This window comes from Phymastichus coffea, unplaced genomic scaffold (assembly GCF_024137745.1).
Source record: "Phymastichus coffea isolate CEN01 unplaced genomic scaffold, Cenicafe_Pcof_1.1 PCOF00119, whole genome shotgun sequence".
Taxonomy (NCBI): Eukaryota; Metazoa; Arthropoda; class Insecta; order Hymenoptera; family Eulophidae; genus Phymastichus; species Phymastichus coffea.
In genome coordinates, this window is record NW_026706930.1 from 312,220 (window position 1) to 329,244 (window position 17,025).

General features: G+C 37.3%; 1 protein-coding gene across 2 annotated transcripts in view; it reads left to right on the forward strand.

Annotated features, from left to right (window-relative positions):
* The window catches only part of LOC131671145 (protein abrupt-like), a 40,740-nt gene that overhangs the window by 4,407 nt on the left and 19,308 nt on the right, over window positions 1-17,025 (forward strand). Inside the window, exon 6 of one of the 2 annotated variants that reach the window (XM_058947353.1) lies at window positions 1,397-14,525. The exons of the other annotated variant lie outside the window; for it this stretch is intronic. Within the exon in view, the coding sequence (XP_058803336.1) occupies window positions 1,397-1,968 (572 nt within the window). The 3' untranslated portion in view covers window positions 1,969-14,525. Of the gene's footprint in view, window positions 1-1,396; window positions 14,526-17,025 lie in introns of those variants that run through there. 2 annotated transcript variants of the gene reach the window in all.

The following is a 17,025-nucleotide window of genomic DNA, read 5'->3' on the forward strand; positions in this document are numbered from 1 at the left end:
TGATATGTATGAAAGATTAATTGACGTTTAACCTTTGGATTTTTGATCAAAAAAAGACAAAAGGCTTCTAAAAATTCTGTTACATAAAGCAAACTAAAACATTAACCAAAATAAAAAGGAACGTCTTATGTGTACATAATCCTTGGGTCTCCCTTTGCTTTTATTCTGTTTTTCTCATGCTTCCAATCACGCGTGTAAGTTTCGTTAATAATTTCTCGAAAAAGCACAAATCATCGACATTATTTCATTATATAAAAAATACATCAATTAATGCTAACGAACAATTGCTTCAAGACAATATGTTTAACACCACACTTTCTTGCATATACTATCCAAAAAGCTATTGTTTATCGTCATCATCATTAATTGCTTTTATCGTCTCGAATATTAAAGTAAAATTCCTTTAGTCTTTAAATAGATATGTTTATTACATTTGTCGAACGAGGATTGTTGTATCATTTTTTTATATTGAAATGAACATACCAGTAAAAGTGCTTTCTTTTTTATCAATGGCATTCATAATGCGCCTGTATTATTGTCAATTTTAATGCAAAAATATCATGAAGTGATATATTTATTTTCTCGTAATGCATATTGCCAAGAAACTTTGATCGCGTTTGTAAAATAGATCTTTAAATTTTCTGTGGATTGGAATTGAACGGTAATTTTTATTTTTCTGTAAACGATTTTTATTCGAAGGATATGGACAGGTAAATTTTTTATCCATAAAATAATTCAGTCCAACAAATTATGTACACAATAATCTTCGATATCAGACGGAGACTTGGAGACACAATGAACTGTGACGCACCTGTTTGTATCCTTAACGAACTACGCGATACGAATGACATTTAAAGTAATAGAATCAAAAGTTATAATATTTTTTGGCATGAACGTACATTTAAAAAATCAAATTTTTTACGAGAGACCGCGATGCCGGAAGACAGCAAAACAAAGAAAAGCTCATTGACTGAGTGTAGTTGCTAAATCTAGGAGATCGTTCGCTGGTTGTTGCTGTCCTGTGGTGGGTGGTTACTCATAACTCTTCTTTTCTCTAATCTCTTTTTTTCTAATTTTTTTTTCTTTTGTTTCTTGCTGTTGTTCGTTTCTTTAATTGCTGTTGTCTCACATCTCTCGTGCATTAAATTTTGAAAAAAATTAATTTCTGCGTATACGCGTTCTTTTTTCTTGGTTGCTATAATTGCTATTGGTTACATGTACATTGTTTCTCTTTATCTCTATTATTTTATCCATATTTTTTTCTGTTGTTCATGATCGTTTAAAAAAAAGTAAAGTGAAAGAAGTTGAAAAGCAAGTTTAGTAAACGTGCTATTTAGCTGTGGGCCTCTGCTATCGTCTCCTCGTGGTTAGAGCAAGAATTGTGTGTGTGTTGCAGCTGACCTGCGCAAACTGCACTCGCTGGACCCGCGCCCCTGTCCTGTGTGCAACCGCATGTACAGTAACTTGTCGAACCTGCGGCAGCACATACGCCTCATCCACAACCCCCAGAGTGTCACATGCCCTCTATGTAGCAAGCCGTTCAAGACCAAGCTCTACCTCAAGCGACACCTTGTCAGCTTCCACGACTTGAGCGTCGCTGAGCGTCAGCGTCAGGAGGAAATCTACCATCATCATCAGCCGTCATCGGTAGCAGCAGCAGTAGCAGCAACAACAGCAGCGGCGACATCCAATAGCAGTAGCAGCCTGAAGAACTCGTCTTCGTCCTCGTCGGCGAGCGTCGTCGCCGCAAATAATAACAACACCACCGCGAGCAGCACTGCCATGACGACGACGACGACAGCGGCTAGCTCGCCGTCGTCGTCGTCCGAGGGTAAACTTGAGGACGTGACAATGTCGTCGCCTAAAAGCGACCTCAACGCTAGCGCTGCTGGCCAGGGATTCGAGTTGGACTCAAAAACGACTAGCTTCGCAGGGGGCATGATACAGTTCAACGCGACTTTTCACTAATAGACAGCCTCCCGTTTTGCGTTTCTTTTTATTATTCGCGTCATCATCATCATCTTCTGATTCTTACTACTATTCGACGTGTCGCTAGACAATCCACGTCAACAACACACACCGGCCAAGTACGTTTCTCCAGATAACAAAGCACACACTTATCGACTTAGGCCAGTGTAAGTTCGTTATGACACTTGTATAAAAGCAACAAAGAAGTCGGCGCGACGCTTGTGCGCAGAGCCGGCATCTCACAAACCGCCAAAGAAATCTGTGATTTTTCCTCAGAGAGTGTTTCTGTCGACACAGGCCTCACACGGAAAAGCAATACACATCTATAATACATAGTTGAATAATGGATAAGTAATCATAAACAATAGCAAAGTGCAATCGGATATTAACGATACCCGTATTAACAGTTTTAAACATTAAACAAATGCGAACTTACACTGCGTTCCCTCAACTGAGCAACAGAGTACCTGATATTACGTTTTTATAATTGACCATATTGTGCATAAACAGAGATAATATGATTGGCTATAGTTGTTGAATGCAAACATAACATTAACTTAATAATAATAATGATATAATAATAATAATAATATAAATAATAGTAACAATTTGTGTTTGAATCTCTGAAACGTACTTGGCCGTTATACGTCGATCGCTCGTGCTAGCGCGCGCACGGATCTCTGTTAGGTGATTTACTAGTTTTTTAGCGTTCGTTTATTGTTTCGCTCAATTGCCCAGTATCTTCTTTGTGATATCTATGTTTATATTGTAATTTATATGTCGTTGATATAGGCTGTTTAGTTACATTATACAATAACGTTAGGTTTTTTTTTAAAGCAAATTATTAAGCTTCGTTTTTCGTTTTTACAATGGAAGCAGAAAAATATTCGTGTAGAGGTATTGCGACTCGAAGTAGAAAACGTACGATAAACGCCTCGTGCGCAGGACTATGCGATAGTCTATGCTCGAGCAAAGTTTTTTAGGCAAGTATATTAATGAAAAAAAAAAAAAATCACAAGGCTGATTCTATTTAAGGCACACAGAACAAAAGACAAGTGAAAAAAAATGAGCGCAATCGAGTGTCGGATATGTACAACTATGTATCTTAATCCTTCACACCTCCGATATGAGAGTAATATGATTTTTAATTCCAACCAGTGGAGGCGAGCATTTTTTAGTCGCAGGATGAACGACGACGTACGCGTACTAGTGATGTACATAGGATAAGTAAGCGACGATGATTGAAGCAAAAGAGAGAGTCTAGTTTTTGCTTGTGTACTGAGAGTAGCAGATCGTCCCGTGCCTGTTCGCCGCATGTTGCGTCGTTTTTTTTATCAATTTGGGAGAGGGGCTAAACCAACATTCGAGAGCGGCGAACGACGATGCGTATTAAAGTATAAAATATGTGAGGCGCGCGCGCACGATGATAAAGAAGAGAAAAACTAGAAAGTTTTTGCAAGAATGCAGGGAAATGGCGAAAAAGTAAGCAAACAAAAAAAAATAACGACGGTGGATCGGCCACCCCACCTCGTACCGTTTTGAACATAACTTTCTCGATAATAGCCCGGAATGGAAATAATAGTAAACACAAGACTTGTTGTTTTATTTGATGCTATACAGTGTTACACAGACTACAGATATTTACAACAATATTATATTCTTACAGAGAATTATATTTACTTTTAATAATTATTGCAGATAATCGCGATGTGCAATTGCAACAATTGAAAATAATAGGCTCGTAAAAACAATATATTTTTCACAATAATAGAGGAAGGAAGGATGCTTAAAAATAAAAAAAAAGGAAATGAAGAAGGGAGAAATGCGCGCAGCACCATTGTATACAGCCAATTGATAATGCAAACTTAGCAAGAGTGATAATGTTTATTGATTGAAAACAGTTATTGCCGAAGGAAAAACAAAACAAAAACAAACCGTGATTGCAAATGCTCACACATACACAGAGATGTGCAGCTAAATTTATTAAGATGAATGATGAAAGCATTAAACAAATAATAAGAAAAAAACGATATTATAAATAAATAAGAATGGCGAGATTTCGCGGCAACTGCGATAATGGTGATTGGTTAAATCCGACAGCGTAGGTCCATGCCGACTCAAAAGGCCAGATTAACAATAAAACCTCAAGACCGATTAGTTCCTAATACAGAGTTGACGTGTGGCTTTTTCTTCTCTCTCATTCTTTATCTGTCTAAAATGAAAAATGCGCCGGCGGAATTGAGCCTTCTCATATTTTTTATTGTCCACTATATACTGGAATTCGTTGCAATATATATATTTATATACAATAGCCACCGACTTCATGTAACGCGATGACCTGTTCGAATTTAGATTTACGCAAGCTTTCTTGTTATCAATTTCTATACGAACTGTTATTTATTGATTTTTTCTATTTTTTCAACGACAGATGATGGTGCTCTTAACTCTCATTCGTAGCGTGATCTCTGCCCTAAATCTACAGCATTTATCCGGGTTTTTGAGGTTTAAAAACTGACAAAACCGTAATACACCCTTAATTATATACGATGAACTACGAGCCATAGTTGATTATTTAATCAGTTGAACTGAATACACAAATTGATAATTGTTTTATTGATGGGTCAAGGTAACGCTACGACATAAATCCCACATAAACCGGTACAATTCAGTTTGAGACTGAAACGCAAGCTTTTGAAATAACAACGATTAATTTTACGATATTACAAAGTTATAATATTCGAACAGTGGTTACCTATTACGATAATTATTATGCAGTAGAGAGACTTGTTATCACAAATGACTAAGATTTTTGCGCTAGCGTTAGCTCGCACACTTGTTTATTTACAGAGATATAAATGCAATAGATCATGTTTTATTTTGGGAATCAAGCAAAGAGATAATAATAGGAACTATAATTGCAATAATATTACCAAGTTTTAGCTGCGCGAATGCAAAAATAAGCAAGCCAGAATGGTGATTTTCGTTCACATACATAGAGTACAAGAGTAATAATCACATACATGAATAGGCAGAAAGTTAAGGTTCGTATTCCCCGGCGCATATACCATATAATCCACAACATACAAGCGTCTTTCTCAGCTCATTCGCTCGCAATAGTGATTTCATTGACGACATATGTGCCTCGTTATACCGTCACGTTACGTGACATCTTAGGTATATACATACACAATAATAATAGGCCGATACCGAACCAGAAGATTCTGGAATCGCGATTTTTTGCGTTTGAAATAAATGCCGCTAATATCAATATACCATATTTGTAATACAAGGGAATGGATATGCGTAATGTAATATGCGTATGCATTCGACGCACGAGTTCGTTTTTCTACACGCGCACATTGTAACATAATTAAACAGGATAAAAGCTGCGAAGCGTTTATACACAGGCCGATATCGGCATGGATCCACTCTCCTCGACAAACCAAACGCGATGAACATTAAAATCTTAAACGCGAAAGCTCGCCAACCGCAATTTCCATAGCCATAGTACCACGCAGTACAACTCAGGATATACTCATTTTTTATATTATATTTTACAGATGACAATAGTTCCGTATAAAATGGTTAAATAAACGAAAGCAGCAAACCGCGTTGAACGCCTTATTATAAAAGCCGCAGCGGCACGCTTCAAATCTCACGAGCCCCGAGTGTCAAACGAATCCTAGGTAATCTCTTTCTCTCTTCTAATCGAAAGGGATTCGTTTGACCTCGCGACGGATTTTGCGTGCGCGTGGCCCACTATATATAATGACGCTTGGCGCGGCCGTTTTTCATACAAACCGGCTCTTCATACCTCAACAAATCAACAATCAAATGCAACCGAAAGCAAACAAAAAAATTAATTTAAAACGTAACCGCAAAAGCAGCTATATACATATACAATTGAAATATATTTAAGTATAAAAAAATGATGAAGAAAAATAAAAAATTGATTTTTGTTTGTAAAGCAAATGAACAAAAAAATAAGAATAATAGTAATAATAATAAGGCGCGCCCGGTCGACGATAAAAAATGGTCGCACGCGCTCTTCGCCGCGCGTTAGACCACCACCTCATCTCAACAGATTATGGTATCAAAAAGAAAAAAACTAATACAAATCGTAATTTCAAATCGGATTTTTTATCGGTACGGAAATATTGTAATATTGTAATAACGAAAACACACGTAAACACACTCACAAGCACACGAACAGGAAACACACAGCCGTGTACATATAATGAGAATGAAAAAAGTGAAAAGGACGAAGGAGAAAAAAAATGGAAGTAAACTCTGTGCCCAAACCACATTGTGAATGGGATTAATTTTTGTATTTATAATGCCTGTTATTACGTTGATAAGGGATATTTTGTATACACCAACCGCGTTCCATTAGTTGCAGATAGACAACAGCACGCCGTGTGTTTTTCTTTGGGACATCCGAAACGAGTTTATAAGAAAAGAACAAAAGGATCTCAAGCACGCGCGCGCAATGAATCGATAAAACGACGACACATAACAATAGATTATGCGATGGATGCCCAGCGTTTTAACCAGACACACACAGATAGGATAGGATTATAAATGTTGCATATCATAATAATATACATAATTGTTACGTGAGTTGTGCGAAAAAGCTCGGACACCCTGCATCTCTGACACGTAGTTTCGCGACTCGATTTTTCTTTCGTTTTCTCATGATATATCATTGCATTACAGTCTTCCTATCAACAAACAACTAACTTGTTTTTCATTCGATTTTTTGAAATGTTACTTTTTACTCGTTGATATATACTTGTATACAGACAACAACTGTGCCAATAATAATCAACTCATGAACCGACTCACGCAGCCTTCAACGTTGGCGGAGCTCTTCTTACGAATAGAAGAGTCTGTCGGCGATAATTGTACATAATAATGAAATAGCGCTTAAATAGAACAACCGATCGACCAGTGTCTCTCTCTCTACATTTGAACATTGTCAATGCAGCTGATGACAATTTTTTCCGTCCTCGCCGGCTCATGTTGAAGCCGAGCCGCTATACTATACGATTTTCAACGAAACTGCGAGAGACGGTGTCCGAGCAACGGTTTCCCTCTCCCTCCTCATTCTTACAACCCTCCTTCTCCTTCTCCTCCCTCGCCATCTCTTTTCTCTTGTTGAAGGGAATGCCAGCGCGCGTTTATCGCTTTCACACTATTACGTGGATACTTATATTTTTTGTAGCGACGACAAAATGGTTGAGTGGAGTGATGTTCGATTGTTGTTTTACCTTTTGGTTATTTGTAAAAAGATTATTATTTTTTACAACGTATTTATTTGTTTTGACGACTGCAATTAGCGAAATTGTCCTCTCTCTCTCTCTCTTTCTCTCTCTCTCTCTCTCTCTCTCTCTCTTTTACTCACTCTGTGATTAGCCAAGAGCTTTATTATAGCGATAGTTTTATTTATTTGGTTCTATTATAATTTGTTATAAGAAAGTTATAAAAAAATCATTTGCGAAATTATTTTTATTATTTTGTATGTTATATTTATTTTTGTATATCAATAAATGTCAGTCCCCTGGCATGCAATATATCAATGGTAAACCGTTTTGTTGTGTCTACAAAGGTAATAATAAGCTCGCAAGCTGAATATGTCAGTGCAGTGTTCGGCAAGCGAAAATTACTGCATTAAAATTCCACAGCTCCATGCATCGTTATATATATATTTATATCTAAACACACACACACACAATCACACACATACATAATTTTTCGAGTATATTTACTCAACGTACAGCACTTGATTACACTTTGGGATTGCGTACGTTTAGTAATGAATTTCATCTTTTTGCATATCCATAAATTTTAATTTTGTCATACGTTTTTATTCAAAACATATGTAAAGAGTGAATATACGGTAAGCTTCCGACGTATGTTGTCACATACGCAATACGCATAAATTATTTCTGCGAGTGCATATTCAGATTTTCCACGAGGAATGGCATTATTGTTTTCTGAGGTAATCTGTTTATTACACGAGCAATGTGTTTTTATCATTATTAATTTCCGTCAACAGGAACCTCGATTATAATTTTTTTCTTCGACTAATTTTTCGCGTATACGTGCATTTTCAATCATACAGATGTATGGAAAGCATTCATACACAATAATAATGAAGTATAGAAACAATCAATCACTCATGCCGTGTTACACTCGAAGGTTACACGTACAGTTATATAACGAGAATGGAAGAAAAAAAGCGAACGCGCGAATCCTCATATACAGGCTGAATCTTCGCTGGGCATTAAACCGGTTAACCTAGTTATTATATCCTCCGCAGCAATCTCAACCGAATCGACACCTTTTAAGCGTGTCACGCGTAAATAAAGCAAAGTAAAGCAAAATACATACACGTATTTCACATACACGCACAAATACACAAACAAAACAAAATGGCACACCACAAACAGAAATGCAAAAGTAAAAACAGGAATAATTATTTTTTCCTTTTAACTGCGAATTCTAATACACACAACGTCCCTCTTCCCTACAGCAGAGAGACGCATCATGCATCAATCTTCTTTCAACTTTTTGTTTGCACTTTTATCTCTCTCTGTCTGGTCGACGAGAATCTTCTTGCCGCTAGTACATCGACGTTGACGAATTCGCGGTCAGAGATACATTTCTCGTCGGTTTTTTGCGGGAAACTTTATATTTGATTATATTCTCCTATCTATATACACCTTACTATTGGTAATACATCTAAATACAGGATTTTCCAACGCATTCAAGACCGACGTCGCGATATTTAAACTGAAAATTTTTAATGCAAAAAATAAAGAAACGAACATCCAAAAAAAAAAAAAGAAAACGGCATAAAGGTAAAATTTCATCTCTTCGCAATCACAGTTTTGGAAGAAAAAAGTAATATTATGGCGCATCGTAAGAAAAAGAGATAATATTAACCACATACCCTTTTGCACTTACGTTTCGGACATGTAACTTTTTGTGGAACGACCAAAGTTCGTTTATGGTCAGGAACGGAAGAGAAGCAAACCAAAAAAACTAGAAAAGAAGGAAGCAAACAAAATAAAACTAAAACGGGAAAAGTGTTATTTGAAAAGTGTAACATAATGAAAAAAAAAAGAGTTCGTGTAAGATAAAAAAAAATAAAAGAAATCGTAAATTTGTAAAATTTACATTATTTATTTTTTCGTTTCGGCGTGCGTTGTATAGAGAAAAAAAATGTTCGTATTTTGGAATAACAAACTTTGGAGAATGAGCGAAAAAAACTTGTAAATTTTGTAAAATTCAAAATGATCGTTCTGTTTTAATGAACTTTTTCGATGATAGACGTTTATAATAACCTTTAGGCGACGTTTTTTCGAAAGGTAAACGAAGGTAACACTTTTCTCCACCCGCGAATGAGCGACGACTTTTTCGAAGGTAATAATGAAACAAAAAAAAAATATTCAACACCTGGAGGTATCCAAAAGAGTAAAAAAAAGAAATCTTAAGAAAGCAAAAAAAAATGAGTGGAATAAAACGATAAAAAAAATGACAAAAATGAAAAGAAAATGATCGGTACGTTCGTTTGTGTCCTGTAAATATGTAAATTAACTGATAAGCATTTATATTTCCATGCAGTCAGCTGCAAAGGGGTTTCTCTCGTTCCCCTCATATATATACTTATAAAAGTAAAGAAAAAATGAAGCGAGACAAAGCTCCTTCTGGGATATCAATGGCTCTCTCTGTCTCTTTCTATCGAGTTGTTTCCGTGACTTTACCCGCGTGATTTATTTCACGGAGTAGAGATGAAAAAATATGTAGGTTGAGGAAAAAAATCTTTCCTTTGGACTGAAACGCGCAGGGAGAAAATATATTTTTTTAAGAGTCAAGTTTGTCCTATTTAAGCGTGTACCCTTTGCAAAAGTTAAGCGAAGATTTCGGGTAGTAAAAGTTCTCTCTCTTTTCTAGTCACTTTCTTTCTTTTTACGAGGCAATGAGATGAAAATGAAGAGGGTAGTGATACGTTCCACTACACACACAGGTCTTCAGAATTTTTTACGAGTCATAGCTTGCGAGAGAGAAAAGTTTCGGTCAGTGCCGAGTTCTGAAATTTTATCTTTCGCATCGATGCCAATGCAATTGACAATTTGCGATAAAATTTGTATTATAAGATAGCTCGCAAACGCTGTGATTGTGACCAAAATTACTTCTAGTCGGATACTGAAAGAAACGAAGTTATTTGATTTTTGAAGAAATGCCAAATTTTTCGAACAATCTCTTCGCGAAGATAAGCAACTTTCAAGCGAAGTATCGTGGAGTAAAAAAACGTCGTTAATCACTTTGTTCGAACGAACGTAAACTTTCTCCAGCCGTGGTAAAAAATGAAGAAGATAGCGAAACTTGAGTGTTCATTTTTTCGTAGAACAAGGGAAACGCGCGGGAGAGAGAGATAACGATAACCGAGGAGGAGTTCGTATTTAGATGAGCAAAGTTTCGGCTCGCAGCTTTCTTTAGAGGCTTCTTTTGATGGATTTCCGCCGTTATGAATCCTCAAATTTTGTTCGGACCATTAACGATTGAAAAAAGGAAAGAAACGTTACAGACCTAGGATTGAAAATCCTAACGTGTCGGTGCATTTACATAGTTTTTCTAGTCATGTAAAAAGGAAAAAATTTGAAAAATGAAGAAAATGTTTTCGGTCTATACCATATAATGTGCACCGACGTGCGAAATTTTGTACATAGGAAACTTAGCGATAGGAAACGAAAGATGCGAGGACAGAACTAAAAAAAATTACGATTAGCCTCTTTCAAAAAGACTCTAAAGCTAAAGTTAAAAAGAAAAAAAAAGGAAAAAAATAAAAAAATCGTAATCACGTGTATTAACGAGTATTAAATTAATTCGCTTCGAAGTAATTAAACTTAACCACGCTGTATTCCCCCCTGAATGAAAGGAAAGCCTATATATTCATTCGAATCATGGCATACCCAAGGTAATTTATGTAAGCTTTAGGTAAAGGACACTAATCTTATCACACACGTACATACACGTATTATACACATCACATACACTCACACACCAAAAAAAAACACGCCAATTAATCACTTAATCACGTCCACGCATTTAACATATAATTATTATAATGAAAAAAATCATAAGACAAGGTAAATCGTAAAAGTGTAAACGTTTAAATTAAATTATTGTAAACTCTTTCACGTGCATTCATTTATGCAATAAGGAATCGTAAATATGTCGAGGAAAAAACAAAGCGTAATTGATTCGTATGAAACCACATTCACGCAAGCATATGAATTATTATTCTTATGGTCTCATTATCATTATTACTAACTATTACTACTAACTAAAAGAATACTACTACACACGCGACACTTTATTAAGAATGTAATGAACGAATGGGATAGACCAGGCGCACGTTTGCAGTAACATTTTGAAAGGACATCGTCATCGCACCTTCAGTGCGCGAGTAAATTAACGTTGATGGGAAAGAAACCAAGTACTATAGTTGTAAAACACTCTTTAGCCATGTAAGTGCGACTGATAATGGTATTAATAATTGGGAGGAAGCGCAAGTTTTATGCGGATGCGCGATGCGTGTAAGAGTGGGTCATGAATAAACAAACAAAACGAAAAAAAATGTTTGATTAATGAATACACGCTCAAGAGAGTTTTGGCTACTTGCAAAAAAAGACCGGTAACGATTTCACGCGGACGACTGATGAATCTCAGCGCCTTTCGACTGGCGATCGATCGTTTTTTTGGAAAATTAACCCAACAATAGTAATTTTAATATTGAAGTTGCAAACGCATAATTAATTATGTCACGATGATGATTCCTTTCTAGTCGTCCGCGTTGAGTGAGCGTCACATCAAAATTGTACGACGACGACCACATATTCACTCATACACAGTTTTATAAAAAAAAAATGCTTGAGAATTCCGTTTTGAAATAAAGGAAACCTGATATGCGATGAGAACGTTATCTGCCACATACGTCCACGTTTCACTTTACACTCGTCGCGGTGATATAACTTGCGTTTTAAGCACGCTCTTAACGTTTAAGCAAAGGTAAAAAATAAAAAAATTGTCTTTAAGCTTTAAGTAATTCGAGATGGGAAAAACAATGAATCACAAGTCACGTCGACGCTACAAATGAAATGAGAAAGCGGTCTTTCCGCTTGTATTCGTCGAGACTGATATAAACTGTGGAGGTAAACAAAGTTACTTGTAGAGTAACGGCAAGCATTGTAAAAATGACGAACACCTGTGATACAATGTGCGACTGCGATTATTCATTGATGTGTTGGTTGAAGGGATGGATGTACGGAAATTGCTGGCCTGGAAATTTAATTCTCGCTGTAGTTTATTTTTTCACAACGCCATTCTTAAATCCATTTGAAAAGTCGCACGTTTTCTAAAAGTAACGTCTAAAAAGACTTTTTTTATTTTTACTTTGAGCTTTCACGCACTTTTTCCGTTACTCGACAATAATATCTATTTCCGTCCGCCTCAAGCATTACGTTATCTTTCAACCCTCTTCTCTCCGCCCTCCCCTAAGATATTGAAAAGTGATTGGACACATAGGGCAAAGCATACTTAAACGCAGTCGCGCACGTTCCAGGCGTGTCGGCTAAAAGTCAAGATCGAGGCTTTTCGATATTACACGTTTTCCGACGGTGTGGCTTGATGTTTTATTTTCACGCGTGTACTCGATCGCAAAGAACTTCATCCATTGGTTCGTTTTCAAATCGAGTCGATCTTCCTTTAACAAACATTCACGCATGACTTTTCAACCGGTAGCTTTGCAATGTTCGGTCGACCATGAATATTCTTGATTTTCACGTAGAAGCAAACGTTCGTGCACGAAATAGCAGCTTGAAACAATAATTCGAGTGCACGCGTTGCGAAGTACGACATGGCCAACCGTTGGGAAAATCCTCGATCTTAAAATTGTATCGCAGGTGCGAGAACGAGCATCTGTCGGAGAGCCGCGTTGAAAAATTATTTTGCTTCGCGCGAGAAATCTCTCCTCCGATGACTCTTCCTCTCCACCCCCCACGCGAAACAGAAGAAACAAGTTCGAGAACTCTCTTACGACACTCTTGACATTTTTATTCGTTTCTCCACGTTTTTGTGTTTCACTCCCTTGATTTATTTCATTCAAAGAAAACCTGTATATACACTTTCCTCGCGCGAAGATTAATCGCGTTTCGGGGAAGTCTGGCGGAAAAGGGGAAAGTACTAATCGCCGGGACATCCACTCTGCTGCCTTCCGTTTTTTCTTTCGCCGGCTCGGACAACGGGAATTCTCTCTGGCTCAGCGTTCACGGAGCCGGATATCGACTCGTTTATGCGCGCGCTGCTTTTTGCCAATTGAATTTCGACGACTCGGCGATTCCTCTCTCGCTCTACGGACTCGGCTACAAGTTTTGTTTGCTGAAACAACTTCCGAGGTCGTTGCTTCGCGGGTCGACGTGTCTCGTAACGGTAAGCATTTTTATCCAAGTGTCGAATTACAATTGTCGTCACAAACTTTATTTTGTTTGAAAACTTAATTCTTATTATTCAATTACCGATCGGTTATCGCCAAGCTCTATCTCTCTTTATTCTTGGGCGCGAAATTCAATTAAAAGTTTGAATCTCACTTGAAATGGAACTTCGCATCTAGTTGATGGCCGTGAAAAATTGTCCCACAGTTGTGTATTATCGGAGCAGCCGCACAGACGAGGTAACGGTTAATTGAATCGCCGACAAAAGAATAAAGACAGCAGTACATCACTCATTAATAATTCGTCCCATTCCTGTCCCCGACATACACTATCATATTATTTTCTTCTCACAGCGCATGATTATTCGTCGCGTCTTGTTACGTATTATTTATTTGTGAGTGGTCCAGTGGGTACACTCGTCATGTTTCACCTACAAACACACGCACACACTTACACGCCCGCATATTCACCGAGCAGATGTGCTTTCGATTTCGGAAGATTCGAAGAAAAATTTTTTGTACAGCGGCGTAATTCGGAATTAAGACTGATATATTGTAAATTTTCTGCGTGAAAGAAAAAAAGGAGACTTTTTGTACAAAAGGAAAAAAAAAGGGTAAATGAAAAATAAAATTTTTCGGCGAGCGGACAAAATTGTTGAAAAACAAAGAAAACTAAAGTTGGATCTCTCGCATCCAAGGCATATCGACTCTTTTTACCTTTTCTTTCATTTTTATATCGATCAAGCTTATTTTACTTGTTTGGAGAGACACCTTTTGTAAGTGCTTTTATTTTCTATTGTCAAAAGAAAATAGCGAGAAAATTCTGTCTGACGAGCAAAAAGCGATAAAGAAGAATAGAAAATAAAACGAAAAAAAATTAAAAATAATTGAACATAAAGGAAGAAAAGAAACACAACATTTCATGGTATTCACTATTCATTACTATTCATTGTAAAACTTTGCAATAGATATATCGGTCCTATGTAAGCGTTTACGTTTGTTTTTTTATACCTAATGACTATTCTGAATGAAAAAGGAAAATAATAAACAACCACATTTTGTCGGCTATATAAATATAACTCCTCGTTTTATTTACTCTCTCTCTCTCTCTCTCAAATTTGTGAATGGTGTGTATGCTTGCTTACATGGTGCTATTGTTATTTTAACATTCTGTGAATCCTAATTTCCCTTGAAATTTTGGTCGAAAGCTAGACAAATATTTGAACACTCGCTGGAATATGTAATTTCCAGAGGAAGAAGCTTCTTAAAGAAGAACAAAAGTCGTTTCGAGACTTTTGAGGTGAATAACATTTGGCAATAAACGATTTTGTTTAGTTGATTAGGATTCTTATTTTATGGTCTATTTGACTAATAATTGACTTTTAATCGCGTTACATTGAATTCGTAATTGGTACGAATAATCTTTAACGTTACTCCATATTTTATCAACCTCCATAAAATCAATTTGTCATGTTCCGAAATAAGTAATAAAAAAGAGCTTTCCAAATTCATCATTTCATCGGAAGGTCTTCGTTGAAATCTCGTATACCTCTCGTATACGTCATTTTCACCCACGCGTACGAAATTACCAAAGTGATTTCCGCATTAACTCGGTCGACTTCCGTGGGATATTTTCCATTTGAACCCTCGTATTTTTCCTGATTGAATATTCAAGGCTCGAAGGAGATAAGCTGCTGAACTTTGTCATTTGAAAACTACATATATCACGGAGAGGCATGTTGTTTTCGAAAGTGTATCAATGTTTGTTTTCGTGTAATCTATAGTCTTTCCGCTTTTTTTTTAATCAAGGATATAAACACCAAGTTTATTGCAAAGAAGAATGAAGCGGTAAGCCGAAGGAATATTGCCGAGGAGCCACACACACTTACGCGCGCGCGCACACATACACACACACACACACATTGGCTTTCCGCACTTTACTGAGGCATTATTTCAGGAGGCAAAGTTCAATATAGCAGGCAATTGATAATCTGTCCATTTATTCAATAATAACAGCATGCGTGATATACGGTAGAGGGAGAAAATGGCAAATGGACGCATTTATCCTCCTGGCATTTTATCCTAAAACCCAAGGGCAGGGCTAATAACGCGTAAAAAACTACTCTTTCCTCGCTATACCACACTGTAGAAAAAGAAACAATTTCCTCTGTTGGATTGTTAGCATGGAGAAGAAAATGTTCCGCATCAACATTCAAAGTTGTTGTACTGCTAATACTTTTTGCATGTCTATCGCCGGGCGGAGGCTTCACGGACGAAAGTTTTTAGATTAGCTATTAAAGGGTTGATGATAATGGGCTTGTTTGCTATTGATTTTATTTCTTAATAGGCAATCATCGAGAATTCCAAGTACTTGTCGAACGAGTCTGTTTTAATCGATACATCGACAGATCGTTTAATAATACATCTCACGATTCTGATTTTTGGATGTAATTCCATTCAGCCTATAAAAAGCTCAAAAGACTGATTCATCGCAGAAAACCGACGGATAATGACGCGTAATGGAACAGTAATCAGTATTGCAGGCCTTCGTGATAACCGAATGCATTTGTGTAAAGCCGTCGATTCGCGAAGCATGTTTAAAGGAACATACGAGGCAGAACGAATATCAGGATTATTAACGTCGCAATTACAAAGTACAATCGCCGAGTGCATGTAACGAACGGCATTAAACAAGCCTGCCTGAGAATTAGACTCTCGGATTTTATTTTGAATCACCACGCGTGCAAATGGCGCAGAGCGAATTCCGATATTCCGGGAAATTGGAGCAGCTATGGTCGTTGGATTAAACTTGGATAAAGTTTGATTTCACGTTTACAACGGCAATCGATCTTCTGCCTTCCGCGTTCGAAGTGATGCACGGTTATTTTACGCGGCAAGTGACTTGAAAGCAAGTCGACGCGGAAAAGGCATCTGCACAAAGCACGAAGTATAAAGTAGCTTTGGCCAGGGCAAATCTCGAGTAACGGGCTCGGCCATGCAAATATATCCGCGTTGGAATAACAAGAGAGAGCATTCGGAATCGAATTGTCGTCGTCTTGTTAGGGCTCTTCCGTGTGACTAATGGCCTATCTAAGTAGAAGGGGCAGCCAGGTGATATACAAAGCTATATGCGCGATTTTTAAGCCAAGCCAATAAGTAAGCCATTCGATTCGCTCTCATCCCTTGCCTCTTTGATCTACATTCGGCTTTAATGACAGATCGCTAGACAGTGATATTGCATGCGGATTTGTTGTAACTATGCTTCCTGGATTCCGAGCCAAGTCTTTCCGATACGTGAGGTTTTTACAGATTGCAGCTTTAATGAGATTTGCTTACTTTTCTCACGGACAGGACGCGAGATTCGCTTTGATCTCTAACTCTATTAGTTTGCCCGGAGAGGATTGCTAAATCTGCGTGCTCTCTTTTTGTAAGCGTTCGTGTTTGGGCGAAACGGGCTTATTTTTCTGTGCAACTTTCATGAAATCTTCCGAATATGAAATGAGATGCATTGAAAATAATTATCTTTCTATTCTACACTAGTGACATCAAAAGACAAGCTC